This window comes from Sphaerulina musiva (assembly GCF_000320565.1).
Source record: "Sphaerulina musiva SO2202 unplaced genomic scaffold SEPMUscaffold_8, whole genome shotgun sequence".
NCBI classification, from domain to species: Eukaryota; Fungi; Ascomycota; class Dothideomycetes; order Mycosphaerellales; family Mycosphaerellaceae; genus Sphaerulina; species Sphaerulina musiva.
The window spans coordinates 1416287-1432243 of record NW_016017390.1 but is presented as its reverse complement, the minus strand read 5'-3'; the positions used below and the strand labels follow the sequence as shown (position 1 = coordinate 1432243).

Genomic DNA, 15957 nt, shown 5'->3' with positions numbered 1-15957 from the left:
GAAGGTAGTATAGAGATATATGTGATCGTTTTCGAACAATAAGGTATGTACATACCGGAGTCATCTATAATAGCCATCCCTAGGAGTAGCCGGGTCGGACACGTGAGGGGTTCGTAAATGACCCCGCTATAAGACTCTCTATACAGCCGACAGGAGACTTTCGCGCCAAAGGATACTTTTTGAGGCACGCAAGGTAGGTATTATTGACGTCTGAAGAGTTTCTCGAAAGCAGATATTGATATACATCGAGAAGAGAGGTTGGAAAGCATCGTTTACGCTGCATGTAGATCGACTATCGTGACACATGTAGTACCTGAAGGTATCATTTTACCTATCAAGGCTGCGGGTACCTCTCCCTTCAAGTACCTTCAACTACTTCCGCAATACCTCTAGCCAAACTCTGAGGTTTCCAAGTTGTTCCCGAAGCTGCTTTCTCTTTCTCACTATCTCCGGTTTCTCACCCGCAATCTGCTCGAGTTCCTCATCCGTGTACATTGCGACCACTCGCGGAGAGAATATGCTGGGTAGGTTACGTAGGAGGTGGCGCTCTACGACCTGCCTGCAGACGTTGTCTACGAAGGTCTTGAGAGCGACCTTGTAGTATGCCTTCAACTCGTCCAGAGCCTCTGAACAAGCTTGTTCATCCATATCGACGACCACATTGCTGCGGACGGCAGCGATGAGCGTTTCGACACTGATGTTGCTAATCGATTTGGTTCCGAGGAAATCCTCTTTAATGACCTTCGCAGTCTCCAAGGCGCGCTCGAGCATTTTTTGTGTGCCGTCTAGACGCGATTTCTGGACGTTGTCAGTGTAGTAGTGATTGTAGGTGATCGGATGCTCTTGTTCATCGGCCCACAGCTTCGACAGTTCTTCTTCGGCCTTGGTCTTGCTTTCTTGTAATGCGACTTCGATGCCTTCTTTAATTCCTACGAGCACATGCGCTTCAATCTTCAGGTAGGCCAGAACGTGGTTCACGAATCGAACAGTACTGTTGTGGACGTTCGCGACGTGCTCGGTCGCGATCCTCTGCCATGGCTTGGATTGCCCGTGAAAAAGCTCGGTCAGTAGCGTGTGGTTGCAGTTCCCCGGAAGCTCGCGGCCGCGAGTAGTCTGATAGATCTGTACTGTGAGCGTTAGAAAGGGACAAAATATCCGTCTAGACTGTGACATGCCCTCTTCACCCAATTTCTCATCTCACTCTCTGTCACGCAGTCTTGCTCTATGGCACTCTCTTGTTCGTGATTTGCAATCTGCGGTGGAATTTGTCCATCGTTCACAGGTAATACGTCGGCATATGGCTCTGGAAGTGCCGAGAAATTCTTGTTCTTCTTACTCTTCTTGGGGCCATGGACCGAGCTGGTACTCTTGATGGCTGGCTCTACGTATTCTTGCTTTTCTGCCCTCAACATCTGGCCCCTATCTCTCATAATCTGAGAGAAATCAGTGTTCATGATGTGAATAAGCGCTCGGAGTCTGGTCGATCCGATCGTCGTGTCATCAGTAGCAAAGAATGAAGCATAGCCAGTGTGATATTCACCATTCAGAGCTGCCATCGCAACACTGTGGTACTGCATGGCAATATCAGATAGGTACTGTCGAATGTGGCCAGTAGTTGACCGCTCTGGCGGCAAGGCAATGATTTCTTCTTCGGTGGTCCTGATAACGGACTTGATATCGTCACGGACCTTCGGAAGTTCTCTCTCGATGTGTTGGTCGAGCAAGTCTTGAATGAAAGTTTTGAGGTTGTCGATGCCCACTCGCAACGGGTCCAGGCTTTGTTCTTTCCATGGGGAACACTGGAAGTAGCGCAGCTCATTCCCGGAGCGTTGCTTCTGCGTGACGATGTCTTCTCGTTCTCTCGGAGTAGGATTCTTGAGCAGAAAGAAGCCAAGCTCTAGCCTCGTGGAGTCCTGGTTCTTTGCCAGTGCGGCAATTCTTCCTTCGGCACCAACATTGATCAAGTCAGGCTTGGTGATGATGCCCACAGTGCGCTGCCCAGCTCGGTCGAACTTCTTGGACTTGCGGATAATGCCTTGGTTGGCAATGTCGTTGCTGGCTTGAACCACCGCCAGGACGATGGTGCGCGGATTCTCGAGATACGAGTCGACTATCCTGTGGACAGTGTTCATGTCTTCTTCGGTCTGTTCTTCGCTGGGAGTCGAGATAAGACCCGGCAGGTCAACGATGCTCAGGTGTAGACCAGACGGACCTGTGACTTTGATCTGGAGTACGTCCTCGACGAATGACGGTCCTTGATCGTTATTGCCATAGCCACGAAGGCCCATCAGGGCACCTGCCTCGGCGATGATGGTTGGTAACTTCTCGAGGGTAGCAATACTGGATGAGTAGGCTTGAAGTCCAGCCCGCTCCTCGCCTTGCCGCAGCGAGTGTGGTATGATCGAGGCGGAGACCGTTGTTGGACCTTCCGTGTGCTCGAGAATGACCTCGGTAGGGAACTTGGTGCAAACACCCTCTGCGGTAGACAAGTCACAAGATCAGCAGACTCTCTTCCATTGTGCCTGATGGAGTGCGTACCCTCCCGTGGAAACGGAATGCCCGTGATGCCCTCCAAGACAGAACTCTTGCCGGCTGATTGGTCGCCAGCTACTATCAGTTGGGGCAGGTTGACTTTGTCGCTGATACCCCCAGCACGTAGGGAGGATATCTGTCGCAATCGTTTGATTGACTGGGCAGACTGCAGCGCAGATAGGGCAGCATTGTCGTCGTCGTCAGACATGGTGCAGGGCGCGGAAGATGATGTGACAGAACACTCTTGCGGTGGGAAGGCCCTGAAATATAGCGAAACATCCGAGAAGCAATGGATAAAGAGATGGCGCAACAAACACATGTGTTGAGGTAGCCCAGGGTTGCGGGTATCCTCTGCAAACGACTCCTTGTTGCATGCAAACGACTCCTTGTTGCATGCAAACGACTTCTTGTTGCATGCAAGCCGCCGCCGGATGCTCGATGTCTGCTGTCACTGTGGTGGATATGACGGCCACGGAAACTGCCAAAGCACCTCAGAGAGACAAACGCATACCTACTGCATGTGTCAGAAGCGTACCTAGGCACCTACCCGGGAAATCCAGTTTTTGCTTCCCAACCCGTTTATACCGCCTTTTTGCCAGCAAATACTTTCACACATAACGAAATGGGGAGGGCAGATGGAGAAAAGGGTCCCTTGGGAGCAGAGCCTAGCTTGGTGCCTACCTAGGCACACAGTAACCTTTTTGCCCAGCAGGATGAAGGTGAAGACCAAGATATCCCCATACTTCTCGCGGCAAGGAAAAGCAGAACTGAGGTCCTAGAGGAGAGGCCAAAGTACCTGTAGAAAGGAAAGTAGAAGTCCGAGGGACGCGAAAGAAAAGTCGTGGATGGGGTTGGCAGGGAGAAAGAAGTAGCTACTGCGTGTGTAACTTGGGTGGTTCGTGAAAACTCTGGCCCGTTTGCGCAATGAAGTCAATGTACCTCTTGCGAATGTGCGGAGACGTGTTTTCTGGGAACACTAGGAGATCTGTATATCAGGCAACAATCTGTAGTAGGATGTTGTATAGTAAGGCACATCATGTTGGTAGGAGGTAGCGTGAGATGTAACGTTGGCCTTCTTCACGAGAAGTGACGGACTGTTGCATCGATTTCCATGCACTCGGAGCTACCCGTCCGAGCTTTGATAAACAACATACCCCTGGAAAAACCGTCAAGCAAGCCGCTTTCGTGGTGTAGTTGGTTATCACGTCAGTCTAACACACTGAAGGTCTCGAGTTCAAACCTCGACGAAAGTAACTCTCTGGCGATGGTCCAGTCCGTTGATGTAGGTTGTTCATTCAGCTCAGCTTGTTATTTTGCATTTTTCTTTTTCTTTTCGAATTCCGTTTTTGGTGGGGGCGCGGGGCTCTCACAAGCTCAATGTTTTTGCCAAAAGTCTATACTGCCCATGAACAGTCAGTCCACGTGGCACATAATAGAATGCGGGCGTCAAACAAGGGATCAATCAATCATTGCTGTAGCGCCCTTTCAGTGGCCTGCAGCTTGAGAACGAAACCGGATGTCCACATTTGTGATACACACTCATATATAGGTACCCAAGGTACCTATACCTAGGTAAGCACCATCGGTCCATCATATCTCATTATCATTATTGTCATGCGTATATACATCGAGCTCCCACCAGAGCTCCTCCTCATCACTCTCATCAACGAGGATCAAACAATCCCTTCCGTTTCTTATGCAGAGGAGGAACATGATACGTCAAATTCGTCCCATTACCCGGCAAGACTGGTTTCGGCTGCTTCTGCTGCTGCTTCTCCAACGCATCAATAACCACTGTACTATTCGCCAGAAACCCATTGAAATCCGCATTGTATCGCGCCATCTCCTCTGCGTACCAGGGACTGGTTGTTGCAGTGCAGTCTTCGACGTAGACGATGTCGAAGCCTTTGAAGAAGGCGTCTATGAGAGTGGACCAGACGCATTGGTCGCTGTTGACGCCGCTGATGAAGAGGGTTGTGATGCCTGTTTCTTGGAGGTAGAGACCAAGGGGGGTTTGGGCGCCCCAGAGACCGGAGAAGCGGTCTTTTTAAAGAAGGCTCAGTATCGCACAGGCAATCTTTTTGTGTAATTTGAGAACAAATAAAAAGAAAATGCAACTCACTTTTGTGAAGCAATACATCTGTACCATGTTCAATCCCTTTGACCATTTCCTTATACAGTGGACCATACGGTCTCGCATTCCACGATCCACGACACAATTTGCCACCCATTGCAATCTCCATTCCACCATCTTGAAGCACGCCCATATCCGAGCAAAAGCTAGTCGCAGCCGTATGGTCCGTAGCAAACGTATCGAGAAACGCCGGAGGCATAGTCAATAAATCATACGCATCAATCCCCCAATTGACCCACAAGATCTTCATAGCATTCTTCCGAAACGCGTGGATCATATCCAATGTCGGTCCGACAGCTAAGCGTCCTCGTGTGGCATTCGGTGAAAGCTGGGGATGAAGGAAGAAGTTTTGCATGTCGACGATAATGTATGCGGTCCGATTCGGCTCGATGATGGCTGTCTTTCGCATGCCGAGCATAGGGATCGTTTTGGGCGAGGTGACTGCCATGCGAGCTGATCGGGTCAGGTCCCAGGTGGAGGAGGCGGCGTCGACGTTCCAGAAGTTGTAGTAGTTGCCTAGGAAGGAAGAATTGGGGCTGGTGTCCAAGATTCCAGTGGCCGCAGTGATGGAATTCGAGACATCGTAGATTTGACCTGCGACGAAACCGACGCTGTGGAAGAAGAGGAGGGTGAGGGTGAGGAGCGTCATTGCGCGGGAAATTCCACCTTGGGCATTCTGCTTTCCGCCTGCAGGTGTTGAAGTTATATACCTTTCGGACTTTCTTGGGTGGTGTTGGTAGTGCTTAGAGTTTCTCATGCGGAGTCGAAAGCCCTCGGCCAGCAAGGGAGTTTTTCCCTGGCCTATCGTGCGTGCGACTTGACAGAGTGATGATGGCCGTTCTCTCAGCGATCGATCGACCAGTTGCCGTGAAGAATGGTTCTCGGTAGTTTGTTGGAGAATGCTGTCATTATGTAGGTTTGCTGCATCAACCAGCTCGACGCCCTGGCAGGCGGCCCAATTCAGCAGAATCTAATACACGTGCTCTGTATCCAACACTTCTTTGGCAGCACTTACCAAGTATGTCGGATCATGTCCTCATACACCGCTTTACTCGGGGTGGTACGACCACTTGAACTCCGCTTCCAGCTTCGCCATTGCTTGGGCGAGAATTGACATTTATCAGTGATCATCGTACCTCTCTGCCTGCTCAGTCAAAGGCTCAGGTAGAACTCGGGGTCAACTCTACTGCTTTCTCTCTCAAGCTATATTGGCGACATGGGCGTGACTGTCTTCGGGGTCATCGTGTCCACATACGCTCGGCTGGACGCAGGTAGATGTAGATAATGCAGTCTCACAGTCGATAAGCATATGGAGCTAGGGCCGAAGCGAGTATTTTTTTCTTCCGGTCAAGGGCAGACTCTCTGGGGACCGTCAAGCTTCCTGCTGCTGCAGGTCCGCCGGTTAATTCCATAGGTACAGACTGCACAAGAAGCACCGGGCTTCGTACTGTCAGCTGGACTACCTGACTCAATCGTTGCCGGCCAAGAACGTGTCCGAGTGAATACTCGCAATTCTCAGCGGGGACTGAACAGTGGTATAGGCAAAGGGACAAGTGACAACATGATGGGGAGCAGAGAAGGCAGCGCTTACAGCAGCACGGTTCACTTATCGGCGTCTGCTCACCCATATCACAAACTCTATTTCGGGACGCCAGCAACTGAATCCTTCGTGGGAGGGCGTCCTCTCTCTCTCTCAGCCTGACCGGTCCGAACGAGCTGAAAGGCCTTCTTTTCTCCTCAGGATGTCCTCTGCAATCACCACCACCACCACCACCACCATCATCATCATCATCCATTCTATGATCACTGCCTGTTCTCCACAGGCACATTCTGCTGAGCCTCAGGGCCGCGACAATGGCTGACATGGTTCAGCTAGTAGAGCCCGGTACACCCCACGCCCACGGACACCACGCCAAGCGCGACACCGGCCTGCTCGGACAAGACTTCGAGGATGAGCTCGTGGGCTACAATTTCAACCCACCCTTCGCTGCCGCTGCCTACGATGATGTGAATGCCGAGGACAGTGAGCTCAGGCAGTATATCCGCCATGACGCTCTCGAGATCCCGCTCTCCAGCCCACCGGCCCTGACATTGTCCACGGGACCCTCGCCGTCGACATCCTATATCGGATTCCCCATTGCTGAACGACCCATATCTCCGATTACACCTCCCGACCCGACTTGCGAGCCTCGATGCAGCGCTACACCATCCTCAGATTCGAACTCTGATGTCGACTTTGGCTTCGAAGATCTGATCAAGCCTGAGGCATACCAGACGGGTACCGGAGTACCCTTGGCCAAGACCAACGCGTCGACCGCCTCACGTCCCCTCCGTGCACCATCGCCCCGTCTGCCTTGTGGCACTTGCAATGGCGTCTCGGCACACGCAGCCCACAGTCAGCAGCCCAGCGTGGCAGAACGTCCATCACTCACCGTAGTCCCCTCGGCGGCGGACCAGGGGGCCTCTCTCGTTCATCCGACCAGGTCGCTGTCGAAAAGAGGACGTACAGATACAAATGGCACCATGAGTGGGCTGGTCAAACAGAACAGCAAGCGTCACAAGCAGGTCCCAAATGGCTTTCCATGCCGCGAAGGCTGTGGACACGTCTTCAGTCGTTCGTGTGACGAGAAGAAGCACTACGGACGCACACACGCTCCCGAAGAGGAGAAGAAGCACTCGTGCCCCGAGTGCAACATGAGCGGCAAGATCAAGCGCTTTCTCTACCCGAAAGACGTCGCTCGCCATCTGAAACAGGTCCACCACGTTCAGCCCAGTGAGACTCCCATTGCGGGCTCAATCGCAACAGGTGATGTCCTTGACCACGCATCTCCCGCGTCTTCCACAACAACATCAACAACATTTCCTGGTACTGCTGGCTTCTGGACCCTTCACAAAGCTGTCCTCCGATTCAAGAATCTGCGCATTTCCTCCAAGTCGCCTCGCAGCCCAGACGAACAAGAGGATAAATGTATCATGGTCTCTACGGGGGACCGCACGTTTGTTGAAGTCGATGTGGCGGGCGTGACACAAACCGACACGTTAACCCATCGCATTCTCACGGCGTTGAAAATCAGCCAGGGCTCACATGAGAATCATGTCCTCGCCCAGGTCTACAGCCGGCGTGGGGGACGCACCCATCTGGGTGCCCATGTCAATATGCGTGGCTTGCTCCATCTGGTCTCGACCACAGCCGACTCGCAAGGCACTTTGAAACTGATCATCAACAACAACACTGCTCGAGTACACTGACAGATTTTTACGATTTTTGAATATGTGCTCGCCAGGGGTGGCTTGAGCTCAGCTTTGCTTGCTGGAGATATCGCGAGACTAGACGATCGTTTCAGTGATCCTTTTTCTTCCTTGCTTTTTCACTTATTGAACGACGACCACAGAACATGAAACACCATAGAGCATGAACAACGATACCAGCATTTCACGACCGACGCACGATTCCCTTTCCAACTTCCCCGTAGAAGCTCATGATGATACACCAACTTCTTTCTTTCTAGAGCACTACTCATCACCATCGTTTGTGCGCAGGCTTCCAGAACGATTTCTTTCGTTCCTGGGGGAGACCTGTCCGTGTTATATGGCCACCACGTGTATGGCTGCGCGCGCTGCACAGAGGTCTGAGCTTAGGGCTATGTGTATGTATACTTAGTCTTGGTTTACAAGGAAACATGTCTTCTCACGCGCCAGGATCATACTTGATTGGACATTGACAGTATTCAGCTCTTTTCGTTTTTCCCCGGCTGCTCTTTGAAGCGTCGTAGGCTTGTTTGGCAATGAATTGTTGCGGTGAAGATCCTGCTGCAGCAGGACCGGACTTTTGCTCGAGCATCGCTCTCAGTAGGTGTCTTATGTATGTGTAGGCTGCAATGCCCAATCGTTCTTGGCACCATCGTTATTCCTAACTTGTCCCAGGATAGCTACTCTTATAGGAAGCGAATCCTGGTGTCTGCCGCACGATCCGTGTGGCGAGGACCGTCTTGACACTCTTGGCTTCCGGACACCGGTTGATGCTGGCTAGGAAGCGCTGTCCATTGCAGGCTGGCTGACGCAAGCATTGTCTACATGGCAGCACATGTTGTACATGTAGCCATGCGAAAACTAATCGGTTTCCCCTTCTTCCTTCTCGTTGCCGGGAATCACATGCGGTTGAGAACGACCAAGAAAGTTACCAGACGTGCTGATCCTGTCACCGTCGATCCAAAACGATGGAAGACCACCATGAACCTCGTCACGAACGGCGCGGCATGTCTAGTGTTCCTGATCGGGCTTTGCAGCTGTTCAGATACTTCTATCTTGATGGTGACCTGACCTGCTCTTGATTACGATGATCTAGAGTCACTCCGATACCTCTGGGCCATGGCGAAACATGGAATGGGTTTGCTACCACTCGCAATGTTCGTTGGTCTCGGTACTTTCCTGTAAGTCCACATGTGCGAATTTGTTGCTCATCTAGGTAGCTGATCTGTAGTAGATCCGGCTACGACAGCGGCGTTGTCACCACCACCATTACCAAAACGAGCTGGATCAAGCACATGAACTATCCGTCTCAAGAATGGATTGGAGCAGTCGCTTCCTTCTACTACGCTGGTCAGGCTCTCGGCTGTCTCCTCCAAGTCCTTGTCGCGGACCGCATCGGTCGCATTCCTTTCCTCCAACTACTCACCGCCTTCGCCGCCATCGGTCCCGTGATTCAAACCGTGTCGACCAACATGCAAACCTTCATCGCCGGCCGAGCTCTCGCAGGCCTGCCCACAGGCGCCATGTATACCACCATCGCTCTCTATCTCTGCGAGATAGCACCAGCTCACAACCGCGGCCTCATCGCAGGGTGTTCAGGACTCATGCTAGGGTTAGGAATCATGATATCCAACTGGGTCGGGATGGCATGTAGCTACGCACCGTATGGATCTCTCCAATGGCGTCTCCCCATCGCTCTCCAGACTCCCTGGAGTTGTATCCTCCTCATCGGCCTCGCGACGTTTGTCCCCGAATCGCCCCGATATTTGATTTTTCAGGGCCGAATAGCCCACGCGCGAGCAGTCTTTGATCGCTTACGCATTGGCTACAATCTCGACGAGGCAGATCACGAATTCGCCCAAATGACTGCACAAATCGATTTCGAAGCTCGTCGCCGCCTAGCCAGTTCCGAACGCATCCGACTCTTTCGCTACCGCATGGCTGTAGCTCTCATTTGCGGCATCATTCCGAGTTTGACAGGCGCACAAGTCATTGGATACTACCAAGTCCGATTATACCAAACGCTGGGCATCGAAGTCCGAGACCGTCTGACGTTGGCGGGTGCACATGGTACAGTCAGTTTTCTCGCGGTGCTGTTTACAGATAAATTGGTGATTGATCGGTGGGGACGCCGAAATCTTCTCTTGTTGGGATTGGCGGGGAGTGTGTTTTGTCAAATTTATTGTGCGATTACGCAGTGGCAGTTTGCTTTTGGTGAGAATACAGTTGGAAAGGCGTTTGCTGTGTTGGGGATTTATCTGTTTACGGTGGTTTATTGTGAGAACTCCCCTGAGAAAGAAACCCTCCTCCCCCTTTCCCCGAATAATGATTATAGCTTTGTACCAACTGGCTCATCAGGCTGACTATCGTTCTTCTTTTCTTTTTGTTTTGCCAACAGATGCATGTTTCGGCAGCACTCCAGGAATCTACCAAGCAGAAGTCCTACCCATCGCCGTACGCAGCAAAGTCATGGGCGTAACGGGCGCCGCATCTCTTGCAATTATCGCAGGATTTTCCGAATCGGCACCAATGGCGTTTGTGACGATCAAGCATAATTGTGAGTCGAACAGAGAAACGAAAAGAGGGGAAAGAAAAAAACGAATCTCGACTGACTTTCAATACTTCACTTCACAATAGACTACTATGTCTTTCTCGGCCCGACAGTCCTGATCTTCCTCGTCGCATGGCTCATGTTTCCCGAGACGAAACAAAGAACATTAGAAGAAATCCCCTGGATTTTTGGCGATAACATTGTCACGGAGAGGAGGAGGTATAGCAGCGGCGATAGCGGCGATACTGGTGACAAGGCTACCACCAGAAGAATTCCCAGCCAGAACTATCTTCTCCCACTACCTCCATCACCAATATATGACAACAGCCGGAGGAACCCTCCAGTACCAGTATCATTACTACCACCACCACCACCACCAGCATATGATCCGAGAACGAGTTTATATATAACCAAAGTGCTCTTGGCGGATGCATGTAGAGCAGACTGATAGATAGATGTACAAGATACTTATAGGACCAGACAAATAACAAATCATCGTACTCCATCAGTCAGTCCATTGAGAGACATTTTGTCTTCTTTTTCTTTCCTTTCTTCCTTTCTTGCCAAGAAAGAATACGTACTTGAACGTTTATTCTCCCCTCCTGCCTTTTCTTTTTTCCAGAAAAATTGTCGAATCGAAACGTTCTCGACGAAACGTAAGACTACCCGTTTCGTTTGCAACAATTTAATCTACTTATTCTTTTGTAGAAGTTCCATCTCGTTCCCCCTCCTTTCTCTCACTCAGTCCGCCCCTTTCGATGCCAACCAGCCCAGCCAAGCCCAGCTAAGCTGGCGAGTTCAGATGGAAATGTGAAGAAAAAGTGGTCATGAGCCAGGAACTTCTCAATCATAGGTCACAATTATTGTCCATTTGAAATGAGTTATTGGTACGCATACCTATATATCATATCACGTTTGCAAAGAAAGGTACGGTATAGCTTTAATCTGTAAGATACATAATATATCAATCAGCTTTAGGTCCAGCGCAAGAAAAGGGGGAGGCGCGCTCGGGAGAAGAGTAGTAGCAAAAAGAAAAGAAGAACAAAATCGAAGGAGGACTATATCCTCCTCTTCCAAAGCAAAAGGGTGGAAAAGATATGAATGTTGTTGTATAACAATCACCGCCAAACTCGGTTCAGGCGACGAAGGGAAAAAAGAAGAAAAAAAAGGAAAAGATCAATGCCTCCTACCTGAATCGAACAGATGACCTCGTCATTACGGAGACTTGGAGGAGACTACTAGTGACGCGCTCTACCGCTGAGCTAAGGAGGCCGACCATGGCACGCTTGAACTTGAAGTATACTATATACCTTTCATGCTGACTGTGAGATAGACGAGCTGGGATGCACTGACTGGTTCAGGTAGATAGTGAGGTACGGAGGCATCTCAACCACCTTCCTGTTGTACCCTACCTACATTGAACGGCCGCTCAGAGAAAGCAACACACATTACCACCTAGGAGGAGTAACCAGAATAAATTCGACCTGGTAGTATATCGACACAGCTGTACCTCCTAGTCTGCTCGATTTTTTCTCGCTAGCGGAAGCTAGAAGATGCGTCGCGTTCTTGTTGCGCGTTGAATAGTTCCGAACGTGATTCTACGAGTCGCAACATCAGAAAGCAGCGACAAGCACTTCGAAACATGCATCTGTATGGCAGGCGAAAGGACATGTACCTATACAGTATTATTGCGTATCGTCCTGCTGGGGAGTGCTGACAATAAATCATGCCTATCATCAATGCAGGATTGAAGAAACAGATTAACGAGCAACCTCGGCAGACACTCAGAGAGCGCGTCTCCTCACCATGTACCTGACAGCACAAACAGGTACACTCCACTCCCTCCTCCAGCTCCCTAGGATACACACACTCGACATCTCTCAAACCCCACCATCTCAGAGAGAGAGAGAGAGAGATAGAGCTTCCTCCAATCCCCGTGAAAAACCACGCCCACACACACACACACGCACGACCATGCCCCCCATAAACCTCCAACCCAAACTCCAGCACCCAGCACCTCCAACCAAAAACTCCATCATATCGTATCCCGCAGCAGGAGTTTTACTCGTACATTTAAACAAACCCAAAGGTTTAAACTGCATCAATGCCGAATTCACGCAAGAGCTCGAGAAAATTTGGTTGTGGTTGGATGAGGAACCGACGTTGTCGGTGGGAATCATCACGGGTACGGGTCGGGCGTTTTGTGCGGGGGCGGATTTGAAAGGTAGGTGATGAATAAGGTAGATATACGATGAGTAGTTTGGGAGGAAGGGAGGGAGGGAGATCAGTATGAAGCTGAAGCTGATACAGCAGCACAGAATGGAACAAGCTCAATACCAAAAACACACCCAAGGCGATCAACGGAATGGGATTCGGGGCACTTTCGAGAAGGAGTGGGAAGAAACCGATCATTGCTGCAGTCAATGGGATATGCTTCGGAGGGGGCTGTGAGATGATTGTCAATTGCGATTTAGTCGTAGCTGCGAACAAAGCAGTTTTCGCGCTGCCAGAAGTCAAAGTGGGAGTTGTGGCGGCTGCAGGGGCATTACCGCGGATTATTCGCACGATAGGAAAGCCGCGAGCAATGGAGATGGCGTTGACGGGGAGGCAAGTGTCGGCGAAAGAGGCGCTGGAGTGGGGATTGATTAATAAAGTCGTGGGCGACGCGGACGGCGAGGTGGTGGATGCTGCGGTGGAATATGCCAAGTTGATTGCGGGAAATAGTCCTGATGCGGTGATTGTGAGTCGAGAAGGCATTAAGCTCGGATGGGAGGGCATGGGAGCGGAGGATGCAACCAAGTATGCTCTGGAGCATTGGCAGCCCAAGCTACAGGCGGGAGATAATATGGCCGAAGGGGTGAGGGCTTTTGTCGAGAAGCGGAAGCCGAGGTGGAAGCCGTCGAAGCTATAGGTGATTCTATTGTCCTGTCAATCCGTGCTTCGAACGCAGCTCACGGTGCTTTGATACATGAGATGCCCGGTGTCGAGTTGCGGATATCATATATCATGATATATAAATAATGATCAGAATGTCGATATGGAACTGATATCCTCTGCTGGTTATTGACCGAAATCGCTTGGTTTTGCCGAGTGGGGCCGCACATCCAACCTCGTCTCCTCTCCAACTCAGTCATGAACGAATTCCCTGTCTAACAACATCAACATTCGTGTCTCCCGCCCTCTGTTCCCGCCTGGTAGATAGTCATACCATCTCCACGACGGGATGTTGCAGTACTGACGGACCTGTGCCAGTCCATTTCTCCCGCGTAGACACGGCCTCTGAATCGTGCCCGGGCCGTGCAACAGCGTCATCTCACTGGTGTAGCCTTGCACAACCATCGTGGACCGCCGAATCCTCCCGAGGGAGCTTCGCCGACAGACCAGCGTGCACATCGTGGTCGCTCGCCTGTGTGGTGGTCGAGGAGTCGCCTCGCAGAACAGACCTGTCTCGCATCAGTGAGACACATCGACAAGAGAAGCTCCCGTGCGGCGACCATGTCAACCTATAGCGTCGCCAACCTGCCCCGCATCACGCATGAGACTCTAACGCCGCTCGTGCGCGAGCAGAATGCGAGTCTTGCGGTGATTGATGTACGAGACAGCGACTACATCGGTGGGCACATTCGTGGTTGCATCAATGTGCCAACGGCGACACACGATTACCGAATGCCGGAGCTCGTGCGAACCCTCAAGGAGAAAGATACGGTCGTCTTTCACTGTGCTCTGTCCCAGCAACGAGGCCCTTCGAGTGCGTTGAAGTATTTGCGAGAGCGCGAGCGTTTGCATGGCAAGGAGGCAGAGCAGAAGCAGAAGGTGTATGTTCTTGATGGCGGCTTCCAGAAGTGGCAAGAAGCGTGAGTTGTTGCTGTGGCAGTGCCATGCGGTCTGTTATTCCGCTCGTGCTGACTCCCTTCGCAGCCACGGTGAGGACAAGGAGCTGACGGAAGGTTATGTCAAAGACCTGTGGGAGAACTACTAAGTCGAAGATGTGCTGGCTTCGTGCACGTCATGTTATGTGATGGGCATCGAGCAGCACCTGATTAGGGGAATGTGAGAGACCCGCGGGCGATGTCCCTGTATGCACGCCTGTCGAGGCTCTCGTCCTGAAGTTGCAGTAAGCTGTGTGGTCAGGTTCGATAGCAAATTGTATTGCAACCGTCGTTCCTCGGCATTGTAGCATCATACGCTGACGCGTGTCGCAGTGAAATGCATCTTTCTGAATTCCTTTACAAATGTGATCATATGGCTGGCCGTCTGCGTATCCACGTAGAGTGGACCTCTGCAAGAGCCATATGTAGCCAGAGGCGTGGCGAAGCGGTCTTTCGAGCTGACTCCGAGTAAAGACTACGCGCATCAAGCTCGTATATTTTTCTGTCCGGCCTGAACCGTGGAATGATGAGTGCCGCGACTTCCACCCCGCTGTCAAGCGAGCCTTGCGCTTGCCGACCTAGGGTGGTGCTAGAGTTGTTGCGCGCGAACGATCCCCGGAAGAGGCTGCAATACAGCGCGAGCTGTGTGATGCGTCGCGACGGACCCGTCGAGCAGGTTGTGTTGATCTGGCCGGCCGAGTTCGCACGGTCGACTCGCGCAGAAGACGCTTAGCGGCGAGAGCGCGCGGCCTCCCTGGCACACCGTATGGCTCTACGGTGGGTGCGGTAGGCCGCTGTGGCTGGCGGTGTCGCCGTATGCACTGGGCTCGCTAGAGGCAATATTGTCTGGCAAGCTGCCACTGTATCCTGGCCCCAGGGGGGATTTGGCGGCGATAGAGCGGCATGTTCACTGCTCCAGGTCCAGTGGCACGATGCTAGTGGTATACGTCAAATCACCACTTGGTGCCTTGTCGCGAGCAGTCCTTTCTGCTCGGTCTGACTGGTCGTGCGCGTATGAGTGCAGGGCGGCGGATGGAGCAGCTTGGAACGAGCAGTTTCCATGCAAGGGCGGCGCGAGTCAGCGGTACTGCCCATCTCGGTCGGGCGGTAGTGGTAGTAGAATCTCATATTGCACATATCATCTCAGTAGTATTATCAGTACGACCGTATCACTCCTGTTGTCGGCACGCTTCACGAATGAACAAGGTTGGTGGAACATTCTTTGACGCTTGTGTTGGCATTATTGCCGGTCCGATCGTTGTGTACTTGGCGTTTGAGGTGGCTCAGATGGGCACCTCAACCGTACCTAATCTTTGCTGATGACACACTTTCCACACTTCATCTCTCCCACACCATCACCACAACCTCGTCAGCTTCTTTTGTATCGCCCACATCAGCCGACACGCCGCTGCGCTCTCATTGTCTGACACGGAGTTGCTATTGTCACCTGCACGTACCCAACGCACAGGCGCTAGTCCTCTTGGCGATTTTCGCATTTCAGACCGGACCTCGACTTCGACACAAACACTTCACATCGACAAGTTTCTCCTGAACCAGACAGCGCACCCGATTCTCATCCCTTGTGACGCCTTCTGATATCCGTGTACCTCTGGTGAATATCC

The 15957-nt window shown here is 51.7% G+C and overlaps 6 protein-coding genes and 2 non-coding genes across 8 annotated transcripts; 5 read left to right on the top strand and 3 right to left on the bottom strand.

Moving 5' to 3' along the window:
• Window positions 1–372: 372 nt before the first annotated feature.
• Window positions 373–2740, bottom strand: SEPMUDRAFT_143425 (Dynamin_N-domain-containing protein; the record flags this gene model as incomplete). The annotated part of the gene is made up of 3 exons (XM_016903042.1): window positions 373–1122; window positions 1176–2476; window positions 2539–2740. The coding sequence occupies 3 exons, from the start codon at window positions 2738–2740 to the stop codon at window positions 373–375; spliced, it is 2253 nt and encodes a 750-aa protein (XP_016758925.1).
• A 971-nt stretch (window positions 2741–3711) lies between these two features.
• SEPMUDRAFT_t59 lies at window positions 3712–3785 on the top strand. The gene has a single exon. It is a non-coding gene; the product is annotated as a tRNA-Val (tRNA).
• Window positions 3786–3998: 213 nt separating this feature from the next.
• On the bottom strand, window positions 3999–5315 carry SEPMUDRAFT_165406 (Isochorismatase hydrolase; the record flags this gene model as incomplete). The annotated part of the gene is made up of 4 exons (XM_016908169.1): window positions 3999–4094; window positions 4325–4575; window positions 4655–5182; window positions 5261–5315. 4 exons carry the CDS (start codon window positions 5313–5315, stop codon window positions 3999–4001), a joined length of 930 nt encoding a protein of 309 aa, XP_016758924.1.
• A 1136-nt stretch (window positions 5316–6451) lies between these two features.
• Window positions 6452–8172, top strand: SEPMUDRAFT_150794 (uncharacterized protein). The gene has a single exon (XM_016906401.1). It carries the CDS (start codon window positions 6521–6523, stop codon window positions 7913–7915), a length of 1395 nt encoding a protein of 464 aa, XP_016758923.1. The 5' UTR covers window positions 6452–6520; the 3' UTR covers window positions 7916–8172.
• Window positions 8173–9034: 862 nt separating this feature from the next.
• Window positions 9035–10921, top strand: SEPMUDRAFT_143422 (MFS monosaccharide transporter; the record flags this gene model as incomplete). Its single annotated transcript, XM_016903041.1, has 5 exons — window positions 9035–9096; window positions 9150–10192; window positions 10314–10472; window positions 10553–10714; window positions 10905–10921. 5 exons carry the CDS (start codon window positions 9035–9037, stop codon window positions 10919–10921), a joined length of 1443 nt encoding a protein of 480 aa, XP_016758922.1.
• Window positions 10922–11646: 725 nt separating this feature from the next.
• SEPMUDRAFT_t56 lies at window positions 11647–11738 on the bottom strand. Its single transcript has one exon. It is a non-coding gene; the product is annotated as a tRNA-Thr (tRNA).
• Window positions 11739–12440: 702 nt separating this feature from the next.
• Window positions 12441–13501, top strand: SEPMUDRAFT_70271 (ClpP/crotonase; the record flags this gene model as incomplete). Its single annotated transcript, XM_016909895.1, has 2 exons — window positions 12441–12690; window positions 12785–13501. The coding sequence occupies 2 exons, from the start codon at window positions 12441–12443 to the stop codon at window positions 13375–13377; spliced, it is 843 nt and encodes a 280-aa protein (XP_016758921.1). The 3' UTR covers window positions 13378–13501.
• Window positions 13502–13685: 184 nt separating this feature from the next.
• Window positions 13686–15283, top strand: SEPMUDRAFT_150793 (Rhodanese-like protein). The gene is made up of 3 exons (XM_016906400.1): window positions 13686–14320; window positions 14385–14612; window positions 14669–15283. The coding sequence occupies exons 1-2, from the start codon at window positions 13962–13964 to the stop codon at window positions 14443–14445; spliced, it is 420 nt and encodes a 139-aa protein (XP_016758920.1). The 5' UTR covers window positions 13686–13961; the 3' UTR covers window positions 14446–14612; window positions 14669–15283.
• The last annotated feature ends 674 nt before the right edge of the window (window positions 15284–15957 follow it).

What these genes read in the sequence shown, in the direction of transcription:
- SEPMUDRAFT_150794 (XM_016906401.1), top strand. Translation starts at nt 6,521, where the DNA reads ATGGCTGACATGGTTCAGCTAGTAGAGCCCGGTACACCCCACGCCCAC.
- SEPMUDRAFT_150793 (XM_016906400.1), top strand. Translation starts at nt 13,962, where the DNA reads ATGTCAACCTATAGCGTCGCCAACCTGCCCCGCATCACGCATGAGACT. An exon ending in TTCCAGAAGTGGCAAGAAGC is followed by an intron (nt 14,321 to 14,384) that starts GTGAGTTGTTGC and finishes CTCCCTTCGCAG; the next exon opens with CCACGGTGAGGACAAGGAGC.